At 58.1% G+C, this 13430-nt stretch overlaps 1 protein-coding gene across 1 annotated transcript in view; it reads right to left on the bottom strand.

Moving 5' to 3' along the window:
- The window catches only part of WDR1 (WD repeat domain 1), a 40847-nt gene that overhangs the window by 16579 nt on the left and 10838 nt on the right, over positions 1 to 13430 (bottom strand). Inside the window, exons 3-5 of the mRNA XM_074350309.1 lie at positions 12694 to 12784; positions 8054 to 8201; positions 6800 to 6980 (exon numbers count right to left, since the gene is read on the bottom strand). Of these exons, the coding sequence (XP_074206410.1) occupies positions 6800 to 6980; positions 8054 to 8201; positions 12694 to 12784 (420 nt within the window). The remainder of the gene's footprint in view (positions 1 to 6799; positions 6981 to 8053; positions 8202 to 12693; positions 12785 to 13430) is intronic.

Here is a 13430-nt window from a genome sequence, read left to right as displayed (position 1 = left end):
GAGCAGACTCGCTGGGAGGTCCAACCCAGCCTGCCCACCTTGGCCAGGTGCATCTCTGCCTGGGGGGCCTCCCTCCGCTGTGGTGGGCCCCCTGATCTCCGCAGACAGAAATGGCCCACCTCCCTCAGGCCCCAGAGGAGCTCAAGCCCAAACTTCCTCTGCTTAGTGAGGCTGGGAACATGAGGCTCTTCCCCGAGCCCCCAGGGCCTGGCCCCAACCCAGCACACAGCAGGCGCTTGGTGGGCATTTGCTGAACCAACTGAGGTTTGTAAAGAAGTTAAACAGCAGTTATGACCTTCATGGGAAGAGTCTGAGTGACTCAGGAGACATGGCCTCAAGGAGTGATTCTGCCATCCAAGTAAGTAAATGACCTCACTCTTTCCTCAATCAAGAAGGGTTTGCGTCAGAGAATGACCCTTTGAAAAACCCACAAGCCACCAACAGGACCCCAGCCCTTCTCCCACCTCAGCTGCAAGCACACGGTGAGCGTTAGTTACCAACTCTCCTCCGTGCACGGGGTTAGTTGCCTCTAAAGATATGAACACACAACCTGCAAGAAAGGCAAATCGACTCAACGCATATCACCTGCCCCGATCGACCCTCCAAGTATATCGCTGGCAATTTTAAACTGCAAGCTGCTGGCGTGGAAGGGACGGCATGTGTTTGATTATGTGATGGGTTGAGTTGTGTCCTGAAGAAACAGGCTGAAATCCCAGGTACTGGTGATTGTGACCTTATGGGAAAGAGGGTCTCTGCACGTGCAGTCAAGTCAAGATGAGCTCCTTAGGGTGGGCCCTAAGCCAACACCCTGGTGTCCTCGTGGGGAGAGGGAGATGTGGACTCGCTACAGACACAGGGAGACACCATGCGGAGACGGAGGCAGAGACGGACTGGGTGATGCTCCCATGGCCACGAACGGCCAGTTTTGCCTTCTTAGTGTCTTGTGTCTGCTCAGTCTGCTTCTCAGGCCCACCTTGCCTGCTCTGGGGTTTGTGTTCTGAGTTGGGAGACAGCCGCTTCCCAGCAGGCACGCAAACCGCCAAAATGAATGAAAGTGAAGATGAATCAACTTTCCCAGCAGGAATCCGTCAGGCCCTCTGACTGCTGTTCCTCCGTGACTGTCACTCACCTGTCATCCTCCCACCTCCAGGGGCCCCCTTTTCTTTTTTTTTAAATTCAGGAGACAACAAGGCCCAGAGAGGCTGAGTTGTGAGAACACAGGTCTCCAGTTTCTCGTCAAGAGCTCTGGACCCCACCGTGCTGGCTCTGGGCCCTGGACAGAAGGCAGGCAGGCCGGGCGAGGAGCCACCCAGAGGTCAGATCCTTAACTCCTCAGGCCGAGTGCCACTGCTCTGCTGTCCCTACACCTGTAAGGGAGCCAGCTGCACATTGAGGCCCACGTCCCTCTGTCCCTGTCAGCCCTGGGCTGGTTCAGACCTAGTGGTAGGAGGATTTCTGGGGCCAAGCCCCCTAGGCTTCTTTCAGTCCTCCCAGAACTGCCCCGTGGGGAGGACAGGCAGGAAGGAACAACTCGTTCTGGATGAGCTCAAAGGAAAAGCTCTTCAGTGACAAAACCACAGTCGCAATCCTGGACATCTGCCCAAATGTCTGGTCCTCTCGTGTCTGACCTCTGCTGGCTCACCGTCCCTGGTTCCAGTTTCCTCCACTGTGAGGTGGACGAGGGAGGGGGCTGGGACCAGCTCCCCACTCTGGTGCCTGAGACTGATGGAGTCCCGGCCAGACGTCCCCCCAAGAACCAGGAATGCCGAGAGCTCACAGCAGTGGAGCAGACCTCAGGGCCAAATGGGGGCGATGGGGTGTGTCAGTGGGGGGTGACTGCTCTTTACTGGGCATGAGGATACACTGGGAACCAGAGGGACACCCAGCCACCGTGCAATTCTCATTTGCCAAACTCCTGTTTCTCTGGTCCCTGAGAGGAGAGCAGGAGCACCCCCCACACAGCCCAGCTCAGAGGTCGGGGTACCCGTCGGTGCTGCTGCCCCTCCCCTTCCCCGACTGCCTGCCCCTCTCAGCTCTGATGCTTCAGCGACATCACACATGTGGACACTGTCTGTCCATCTTCCCACTGGGTGCAGGCTGGACAGGGCACAGGCCCCCCTGGGGACTGGGCGCTGTGGCTTCAGAAAGTCTTCCTGGTCAGCTTTTCCTGCAACTCAAGCCAAGAGCCCAAATGGACAGGAGACTGATGTCTGGTCCTGAAATAGCCCATTTAAAGGGAGGAACAGTGAGCAGCCCATTAACCAAAAAAGTGTGGGCTAAAAATAGCCCACACTGCAGGGAGGTGAGGCCAGAGTACAGAAGAGGACCGGGTGTGGGGGAACATCATGGGCGCTTTGGACGATTGAGTCCCTATCCTTCCCTCTCTCCCTTCCACCCTAGAAAGGCTCTGGCCGCCCCCTGGGGTGAAGGGCCCGGGTGCCTGGTCCCCTCCAACACACCGCAGCGCTGGCGGGACTGTGCTAGTGGATCTGCCCAGAACCTCCCCACTGTCATTACCTCCCCACACCCTGTTATTACCCATCCCCCACATCGTTACCTCCCCAATCCTGGCATTACTTCCCATCATTCCCCGCTCCCCACACCATCACTGCCTCCCCCTCCCCTCCCCCCACCACTGAGAAATCGGAGCTGGGAACAATTAGCTAGTAAGTAGGTAATGCACCAGGGTCCACGTCACTGACAGGGACAGAGCGCCACTGGGCTCCAGGGCCTGACCAGCAGGTCAGCTCAGGTGTCCCCTGGGAGCCCTCCCTGGTTCCAGCAGCCTCAGCTGTGTCCTGCCTGTACGATGGCTACCCTCAGCCTGGGTGCCCTGTGCCTACCTGCCTCGTTCCCTTGTCACAGGCTCGTGGAGGGACACACGGTTCAGATGCCCATGACCACTGCCCCCTCCCTCCCTCCACGGTCAGCACCCTGAAAGTGGGTTTCCACCCTGCCCTGAAATGCTGCCCCTCCCCACTTCAGTCCATTGCCCCTGCCCAAACCCTGCTCCTCCGCACTCTGAGAAACCTTCCTGTAAAGTGTCTGGGGAGCAGCCCTGCACCCCTTGCCCTTCAAAAACCACACCCCCTCCTCCCGTCACCCTGGACAGATCTGCCCAGTTACCACTTTCCTCTGCAGAGAGAGGACCTGATGAAGGGATAAAAGGTTCATTCTAACCCTCCTTTGGCCACTGACTGTCCACGTCAGCTTGGCTAATCAGCTCAGGGGGATACCAGGGAGATAAGGGGCAGAGAGGAGGAGACCCGCCCTGCCGACCTCCCGGCACGGCCATCGATCACTAACGCACACCACTCTCTGAAAGCCAACACAAGGGGGAAAGGTGGCTAAGGATGATGCCAGGCCGTCTGTGTGCCCAGCCCAGGGCCAGTACAAGGCGGGCACCTGATACACACTTGAACTCCAACTTCTGCTTTCAGTCATGAATAAAGACACAGGACAAAGGGAAAAACAACCACTAGAAAACCTTGCATATTAGAGCTCAAATTTTGCTCAACTGTCTGGGTGGGTGATACTTCTAGTAACTTCCAAGCTGTGCTCACCTCCACCATGCAGAGCCACAGTGATGAGTGAGGCACGAGGGCGCCGCGCCACGCGGCACCCCTGGGCAGAGGGAAGACCCGGAGGCCCCTCTGCGGCCAGGTGCGCTCGCTTGCTCTCAGAGGCCTGGGCAGACGCTGCAGCTCGACAGGCAGGTCCGGGTGAATGAGGGCCCTGACGCTTGTTGCTCTGAGCAATCATCTCATCAGACACGCGCTATCCTGTGGACCGTGGACACAGCCCTCAGAGGTGCTCGCTACGGGGGCAGTGTCCCCGGTCATAGGAGCAGCCGACACACTCACCCGACAGAGGAGGAAGCAGAGGCCTGAGAGGCAGAGAAGTCCGCCCGAGGCCACAGTCGCCCAGGTGCACACGGGCAGGTGAGGGAGAGACGCTTAGCGGGGCCATCATCACACCTCCAGATGCCGTCACAGGGGTGTGCTTGGCAGGAAGAAACCCCCATGGGAGAGGCAGAAATAGGCAAGGTCCCTCTTGCACCCTTCTTTTCAGGCCACCCTTAGGGCCTCAAAGGGGCATCTAAACTCCTGGGCACAGCCGGTCTCCTGTGACCCTGGGGTCACTTCCCTGGGGGGGTGCTATTCTGCCCACGGTTCCTACAGCCTCTCAGCCCATTTCTAGTTCAGGCAAACTAGGACTAAAGCCAGATCAGGGGCCTGGGCAGGAACCGGGATGGTACAGCTGAAGTTGGGCATGACTCAGCTTTGTCTACACTCTCACTATGCCAACACGAGAAGCTGGTTTGAACCAACAAACTGATGAACAAGAAGGAAAAGCACCGAGACCCCCACACTCAGGCCAGCAGGGGGACGGCGGCCACTCCTGTCTGCATCTGAGACACTGCTGCCCTCCTGCCTGGTCGGAGCTGCCTTACAGCTGCTCCGGCAGGTACTGAAATTTGGAACACGACTAACTCCTTTTTTGAGGCAGCAACTTGAACTCGACTCCTCTGTGCTGCTCACATGCTCACCCCTCCCTCAACGGCCCTAAATGTGGCCCAGAGAACGGTGGCAGAAGCTGGAACCGGGTGGATGGGGACCCTGCACATTACAGCCTTGCTCTGGGGTGGTGAGGGCCGCGCAGATGCACAAGGCAAAGGCCGATCTCACCTTACAAGGCGCTACAGGTGGGTGTGGGGGGCCCTCCTGTCCTTCCTACTCCAAGCCAACTGAGCCTGTTAGAATCTTTCAAAGATGTTCGGCAATGCCTCACAGCTGCTCAGACATCCACCAGCAGCTCTCCGTCTTCCCCGCAACTCTGCGGCCCAGTGGGGGAGGGCCATCCCCACCCTGTTTCCCTGGGGGCTCAGAGGCACAGCCAGCCTGAGGGCTGCAGAGCCAGCCAGCTACAGCGCTGGGCTGCCACCCAACGTCCCCCATTCTCAGTCCATAGCCCCTGATCTCTGCTGGGTCCCTACCCTGGAAGACTTCAGGATGAGCTGTGTGCCCATCCTGGAGACAGGTGCCAGCCAGGCCAGCGTCTCCACGTGACACACTTGGGCCGGGGCCGCAGGGTAGGGGCAGTGTTCTCAGGTCAGAAAGGAAAATGGAAAGAAAAGGAACCTTCTGGCCAAGTCCCCGAGTCAGCCCCCGGAGAAGACCGGCAGGGTGGTAGAGCACAGGTCCGGGCCAACTCCGGACTTGAGTCCTGGCTCCAGCCACCTGCCACTGAGGCGCTGTGCTGGGTTTAATCCGTACCTGCAAAGAGGAAATGATCCCTCCCTGCTCTCAGGGCAGGAAATGGAGCCCCGCCCACCCAGAGCCCAGATAACAGCCAAGGGGAACCAAACAGACCTGGGGTGGGGTGGGGAGGGGAAGGGGCACAGGGAGAGGGAGACAGGGAGAGGGGCTAGGACAGTCTCTTGCTGCCACAGAAACCTCCGTCTCCCTCCTCCCTCCCCTGGGCCCAGCGCAGGATGCCCAGACTTGACTCAGCATTACTCACAGTACCTCATCCTGCTTAGGAAACGGCTGACCTTGAACCACGCCTCCCACAGAGTGCCACCACCCACCTGGAGCAGCAGCCCCAGGAGCCCACCTCCGGGAGGGAGGTGCAGGGTGCTAGGGAGGGGCTCTGGGCTGCACAGCCCACTGGCCCTGCTGGGTGGCCCCGGGAGGAAATCAAACCCGTTTCATCACCAGTAGGGAACCTGGGGAGCTCCTCTGCACCTGAGCCGAGATCTGTCTGGAAGTGCTGCCCACAGCCGAGTCCTGCTCTCTGGGGAACCGTTGAGGACCGCCACTGCCTTTCCGGCCACACCCTGCCCACTGCTTATGATTCACTGTGTTGTCATCAAAGTTAACAAGGCTTCTCACTCAGTGAGCCACTAACGTTCCTGGGACAAGGCCCCAGACCTCAGCAAATCCCAGCTCAGCCACCTCCAGGGCACACAGCCGGCCGTAAAGCACCACACGTTCTCTACACAGCAGCTCTGTGCACTCACTTCCACCACCACCACCGGTACTGGCTGCCTCTCTGGTGTTTTCACAAGAGAATCGGGAGGGGGAGATTCGGAACCACAGCCACCCTGGAACTTGAGTGCCGCTGTCCCCTGCCAGGTACCCTCCCTTCCACACTCTAGCCTCAGACCACGGGGCAGGAAACCAGCATCGTGGGCCACCGTGGACCTGCAGGTGCTGTGCATAGCTCAAATTCATGGTTACATTGCTCTCCCGCCCATATCCCCACACCCATCCTGCAGATGGGAAAAGTGAGGCTTAGAGAGGTTCAGAACCTTGTCCCAGTCAGGAAGCATGTGCAGAGCTGGCACTGAGACCCCAAAGCCATTTACACCCAAAGCCTGCGACTCTCCAGGCAAAGCGGCTAACTCTCCTCACTGTGTGTCACTTCACAGGTGTCACCTGCCCTCATCACCTCTCTCAGGGAGGTACCAGAGGGGCAGATACAGATATCCCTGGAAACTCACCTCCTCTGACATTTTAGGGGCTCAGGGGATCTCAAGCTGGTACAATCAGAAGGCAGACGGTCACCTGGCCTGGGCTCCCCTTTCTAACAAGGCACTTCCAGACCAGGACGCTTACCCAGTCACCCGATGTCAGAGATGCGCCACCACCCCTAGCCACCTACCCAGCCATCCCAGGATTGATGGTGTGCAGTTGGGACCTTCTGCCATCAGCATCTAACAGGTCTAGACTCTGCCGGCTTCAGGTAAACCACAAAGTCCACCCAAAAACCACCCTACAGAGAGAAGCCCACTTACGCCAATTGTGAACTTGAACTTGAATGGTGGCCCCTCAAAGAACGCGGCACAGTTGTCATCACTGCCAGTCACCAGGCGGTACGGCCGGCTCTGCTTAATGTCCACGCTGTTGATGACTTTGTTGTGTCCTGTGATCTCGCCCACGGAAGAGCCACTGTCCCACAGGAAGACGGCTCCGAACCTTCACCCAATGAGAAGAGTCCAGGAAAGGAAAAGTCAGTCCCAGGAAGGTCGCTAAGACGCAGGCAATGGTGCTGGCAGCGCAGCCCTGCTCACATCTGTGCTCCGTGCACGCTCCCCCAAGCGCGCAGGATTTTCTAACAAACAGGAACCATCCCAAGTGCTTCTGGGAAGGGACTAGATGTCTGTGTCTTAGGTCCAGACCCAACGAGCCTCCCACGTGAAGGTGCCTTAAAAGCACCTGCCAGGGAACAGCTCTAGGGCTTTGTCAGTTTCACAACAGTTTTACTGGCAGGGGGGTGGGGGCCACAAGGAAACACACAGTTACCCTCCCCTACTAGAAAGGAGACGCTGCCTTGTTCTCGGCTGGCAGTCAATGAAAATGTATTGTTTTGGTTACTCTTTGTGACTGAATGAAACAGGAATTAGGATCAACAGGAATGACTTGAAAAACTATGGAAGAATTAGTACTGATCAGAACACACATTAGGATCCTCTGAGTAAATTCCTACCAAGTTCAAGTGCTTGACGGCAGCAGAGGTGCCAGGGAGGGACCCTGACTGCACTTGGAATAAGGAACCCTGGGCCACGGTACTGACCCTGCTGGTCCCTGGACCCAAGTGCAGCAGCCCCCATGGCCCCTACCCAGGGTCCATGTGCCCTGCTCTTTAGTGAGGTGACTGTAGGGCTGTGCCCAGCTAAGGAACACACCAGCCCCCTGGGCACCTGCTGGGAGGGACCCCAATGTTGCTCAGAAGCTGCATCACTTTCAGCTCCCCCTTTCCTGCTGCCTGGAATGTGGGTACGCCAGCTAGGGTTCTAGGAGGCAAAGGGCCAAGGACATCAGATCAGAGAAGGTGCCCAGGCCAGGGACAAACCCTGGGGCTCTCTGCTGTCACACGTGGTTTTCCGTCACGCAGTGCTTAGGCCAGCCCTAAAGGAGGCCTGGTTCCCACAGGATGAACACACACCAGACCAAGCCACACCGATGTCACTGCGCCCTACCCACCAGGGGCGCCCAGGAAACAAAGCAAAGCAAGGGACAGGGCGGGAGGGGCCGGGCCAGAGACTCACTTCTCCCTTCCTTCCCCGACCACTGCGATCCTCTTACTGTCTTCCGTCCAAGCAATGTCCTTGATCTTCCCAGCAAAAGGCTGATACTCATACTTCAAGAGGTGCTCCTTCTGCGTGGTATCCCAGATCCTCAGCTTCCCAGATATGTCTGCGGACACAACGGGGCAGTGAGGCCACATTCACTACTGGGCCAGGGCCGCGTGCGCAAAGGCAAGTTCACGCAGCACCGCCCAGGGTCCGCAGGCTTGCTGGAGACAGCTGGGGCCACAGCTGGGAGGAGGTGCGTGTTCTCAGGTTAACAGTACCCGGTCACTGTCAATCAGAGCCTGCTGCCTCCGTGAGGACCAGTATGGGGGCCTCTGCATTTTCCCGGTCATCACGACGATCACAAGCCCTGACTGTGCCACCTGGACACATGGCAGCAATGCTCAGGGAGCAGTTTGTTTTATGACTGTATTCCTTTCCTTGTAGGGAGATCAGGCAAATTCCTTACATTCGGGAACTAAAGTTGTCATCTGCAAAAACCTGATGGCACTAGTGATGCTGCCTCTCCTGCGCAGGGGCTGCAGAAACCAGGAGAAACGAGGGGTGCCACTGAGCCTGTGCCCGGGGGGCCTGGGGCATGCTGTGCCCTGCGAGGTGGCCCTCTGCCTCCCCAGGGTCTGCAGGCTCTGTCCCCCTGTCTCCCAGCTCTGTGGCAGCGCCTCAGGCAACGAGCAGCCCCGTTTGGCAGAGCGAGGCATCACCCCACAACTTGAGGCTGAGCCGAGAATGAGACCCTCTGGTGAGGCTCCACCCAGCACCGTGGGCGTTGCAAGGAGTCGTACTACAGACAGAACTTGATACCAGGCCTGTTCTCACCGTAGCATTTGCAGCGGATTAGTAATAAATTAACACGCCCTCTCCTCCCTGCTGCCATCCGTCACCCAGCTCCACGCACCAGCCCCCACACGTGCTTCCCAAACGCGCACCGACTTCCTCAAACGAACAGGAAAAGTGGAACATTGTACACTAACTCTCGAGCCTAAAACCTCAGCCCTGCATGGCTCTGAGTCAAGTCCCCCAGCAGGTAAGCTCGCACTGTCTCCAGGACCCCGGCCAGCGGGGCACTGAACGCAAACTCTACAGCCGGTCTCGGTGGGAACGGCTTCCATCGCCCGTTCAGGCCCAGCCGACGGGGGGTGCCGGCTACAGAGGCTGCCCTTGCCCTGCGAGGCTCTGTGGGCGTCAAACAGCACTGACAGCCCCAGCCACAGAGGGGATAATGAACACCAGGGGGCTGCTGTGACGATAAATGAGTCAACACACGTAGTCTTAGACGAGCCCCTAGTGCACCGTGGGCTCCTGCGATGACTCAGTCTCAACCAGTCAGTGAACTAAGGCTCTGCAGGAGGCCACTGGAAGCGCACCCCTGCGGGCGAACACCGGGCTCAGGGTCTGCCGTGGAACAGATGAGAAGAGACACCAGCATCCTTGTGAACAGGGCTAATGAGGGCGCCCCGGGGGCCCTGGTCTCTCTGGACGAGGTCCAGCCAGACCGCCTGGCATGCTGCCCGAGGCAAGTTCCAAAGCTGACCACAGCCAGTTAAGCCCTCGGCTGAACAAACCAGCTGGCAGGGAAAGGAGAGGAAGCAGCAGAAGCGGGAGCCGGAAGAGGAGCACCGTGTGTGCAGGAAGGACACGGGCGCTCACGCGTGTGCACACGCTCACACACACGCTGGGCTGTGTGGTCCCCGTGCTCAGGCCAGTCCAGGGCGCTACAGGGAGTCATGGAGAATACAGCGCCTGCAGCACAAGGCTGAGGGTGCCCTGCTCAGACACCCCAGGGCCGCTCTCCCACCCCCCAGCTCAGCAGGGAATCTGCTCCCCTCACCCTGCTGAGCTCAGGCCCCCTCCAGGCCTGGACTCACAGTCAGTTCTCCCACTGCCTCCCCCGCTCAGGCCATCAGCCTCTTCTGTTGGGTCCTGCTTGTTCATCTAATTCTTTTCAGAAGCAGCTGGGGCTGGAAAGAGACAGTGGCCCCATCTGACGAGGGCAGCCCTGACCAGGGGCCCCTGGGGGCAGCAGGCACCTGCTGGCAGACAACAAATGTACACATGTCCACTCGCTTGTAGGACACAGGACCACGGAGAAAAGCACTGCGGTGCAAGGGGACAGACAGAGTGATGGTGGGGAAGGGGCTCCCTCCACAAGGCCTGCTCCTACCACTGGGGACACGTCTCCCCTCCAGACAATAAGCTGCACTGAGGGGAGTGACTGTGCGTGGGGAGCCTGCCCCCCACTCCTCCTGTGGAGCATCACTGGGGTCGGGGAGCCAGGTGGGCCTTCTGGTGCCCATGGAGGCCTCGCCTCACATCTGCTCTGCAGCCTGGTCTCTCCTCCCTTGGTCCTCACCAGAGGGACCCTCATATACTTCTCCTCGGGGCATGGGGCGCCTATTCAGGAACCCTCCCGCTGTGCAACCTGGGTGTGCTGCTGCCCGAGGGCCACCTGGGAACCACTGCTTGGGTGCCCAGGGGGCTGAGCGTGGCGCATGGCAGCTGCCAGCACCAAATTATCGGAGGAAGATGCCCTAGAAAGGGAAATTGGGCCTGAAGTGGCTCTGCCCTGAGAACCATCACACAGGACAGAGGGCCCCCAAGGGCAGAGACTGCTGTCTTGTTCTGGGCTGGGGTCCAGCCCCAGGTGCGGGTTCCTCACACAGCCCTTCTGGAAGGTTTGCTCATTCAGCAGAATGTAGACCAGCGAGACTCAGAGGGATCTAAGGAGCCCGCAGAGGGCTGGAACCCCGTCTGGGAGTGAGGGCAGCTTCCTGAGGTCCTCAGGACCCCTACACTGGGCACATCAGGTGCCAGGTACCCCACTTAGCCGGAGGGCACAGCACCTTCTCAGCCTCGCTCCTCCTCTATGCACTACACTATTTTTATTTTTAGCCCGGGGCCCAGATCTCTGCAGGAAATGTTTTGTGTCTTTGCTCGATTCAAAGCACCAGCATGCTAGAAACATAAAGCACATCGCCCAAGAAGACCTGTACCAAACTCCGAGTTCCTGCTCCACATCGGTGCTCGTACGAGCGGCCAGGAAGGTCAGACCGAGTCTCCTCGTGCGTGCACCGCCCTCTGCGGCGGTCTCTGCGCCGGCGGGCCTCACTGCTTCCCGTCTGGTTAAACGTCCCTCCCGGGGCCCAGAGGGCAGGCCTGGGCTTGCGGGTGACTCAGCAGCTGGGCTGTGGCCCCAAGCGCCAGGCGGGGATGCTATGCCAACCACATTTCTCCCTAAGACACAGTTTTCAGAGGCACCAGGGCCAAATCATGGGGCTTTAAATGAAGAGGCATTTTGCTGGCAAGCAGGGCCGGCAGGGGTTGGGGGGGGAATCACAGGGCTCAAGTAAATCATAAGATATAAATAAATTAGAGCAAGTTTTACAGAAGTTGTCAGAGTAGGTTTAAACACAAAAATCATTAAGTGCCCACTAGGTGCCAGCTCCTGGCCGAGCCCTTCACACACAACCCAGGGCGGCCGGCGTCAGGCTCAGCCAGCACACCTGTCGTCCTGGTGTGTCTGGGCGTTCAGTGACCCGCCATGGTGCCCTGCAGTGCCCACCCATGCAAGGGCTGCCCCAAGGATCTTACGTGCATTGCCGCACTGGGTCCTCCCCAATCGACCTGGTAGCTACTAGCAGGCCCAGTTTACAGAAGAGAAAATGAAGGCCCAGGGAGGTGAGTTCTTTGAGGAAGGCTACACAGCTGGTAAGGGGCAGGCAGCGAAGGCAGTGTAGACAAATGGCCACCAGTGTGTATGATCCCGGCCGTCCCTCACTGGCCACTTAGTTCCTCCAGCAACGTGCTCATTTCTGTCGCCGACAAAGCCCACGTCAGCTCATCCACCTGGCCCTTCCTGGGGCCTGAGCCCAGGCTGGAGGCTGAGTGTGAGCGAATGAACGAGTAACGAACGAATGAATGCGGGTCATGGGTTCAGCCACTCTAATGTCTGTGTCTCCCTCTCTCATCTGTAAACAGTAAAAGAGCAACCTCCAAGGATTAGGAGAATAAAGTATCCTGCAACGTGGAGACCTCAATGTCTCTCTCTTACCCGGCCTCCCACGGGGCCACACAAAAGCCCGGCTGGAGGCAGCACAGGCCCAGACCACAAACAGAGCAGGACGCTTGCCTGAGGCCAGCGTTTTGCTCAACACAGGGAAAGGAGCAGCAAATAAAGGTGACGCAAGACAAAGCCACAGGTCAGAAGTGCGCGCACATGCACACACACACACACACACACACGCACGCACACACACACACACAGTGGGCTCAACTACATCATGATACAGCCACCCAGAGGCCTCCGGCCAACCTCATGTGAGCATTTCTGGTGACCTCCCAGTCGGAACCAGCTGGAATACTGCCAACTGCAAAGTTCTGGAAAGGGACTTTTTGGTGGCTTATACTTTCCTTGTCCCCAAGTGAAGCTAACCACACTGGTTCCACCCGTCGGCCCTGCCCCCACCCTCCTTGACTCACTTCCCTCTTCCTCCCTCCTCTTTCCCTTCCCCTCCCAGGCCAGGCGCCCAGCTTGGTCCCAGGACTAGGGGCGGGGGCCACACCACATGCACCCAGGAGCCACGCACGCAGACAGGTACCTCCAGAGGCGATGTAGAATCCGCTGGGCGCGTACTTGGCCACCACCACCTGATGGGCGTGCTCGGTGTAGATGTCAGCGATGGCCGGGTTCTGCAGGGAGGAGACCCCGAATGAACACAAGGGACACAGAAGCAGTCACACTGCTGTCCGTTCTCCTGGATTCACGGATTTGGGTGGGAAAATCACACACACACACCACATACACCCTGAAATCAAAACCTCCATAAAGAAAACCCCAGAAGAACACTTACCTGCTGCACACCTACCCTTCTCTGCGTGATAGAATTCTAGGTAACTTTAATGCTTTCTCTTTAGTCTATGATTATAAAATCCAAACTGATTTTCTTTCCTTTGTTTTTCTGTACTTGCCAGAGTACAAATAGGTATTCGTGAAACATACAAAGGAAATAAAAGTTTCACTGGAAAAAAAATTTTGACTCTGATTTTCTCCTACTTGTGAGAAGCTGCCCGTTGCTGCCACATTCTCAGCGTCAGCTGTTCTCCAGCCCCCACCAAAGCGGGTCTCCCTGTTCAGCCCCGGGCTGCCAGGCAGCGTATGACCCGAACCAGAGCCTCTGGCTCGGAGGTGCAGGAACAGGGCTGAGCAGGCAGCCGGGAGCTGCTCCTTGTCAAAATCGCGTTTGGGAAACTATCTTTCAGAGCACAAATCCAAGGCTGGCTGGGCTCTGCAGCAAAAGTGGGGCCAACGTCTGGGACCAGGAGCATCCTTAACACT

The sequence above is a fragment of the Camelus bactrianus genome, chromosome 2 (genome assembly GCF_048773025.1).
Source record: "Camelus bactrianus isolate YW-2024 breed Bactrian camel chromosome 2, ASM4877302v1, whole genome shotgun sequence".
In the NCBI taxonomy this organism is placed as follows: Eukaryota; Metazoa; Chordata; class Mammalia; order Artiodactyla; family Camelidae; genus Camelus; species Camelus bactrianus.
This window is presented reverse-complemented; position numbering and strand designations above follow the sequence as displayed.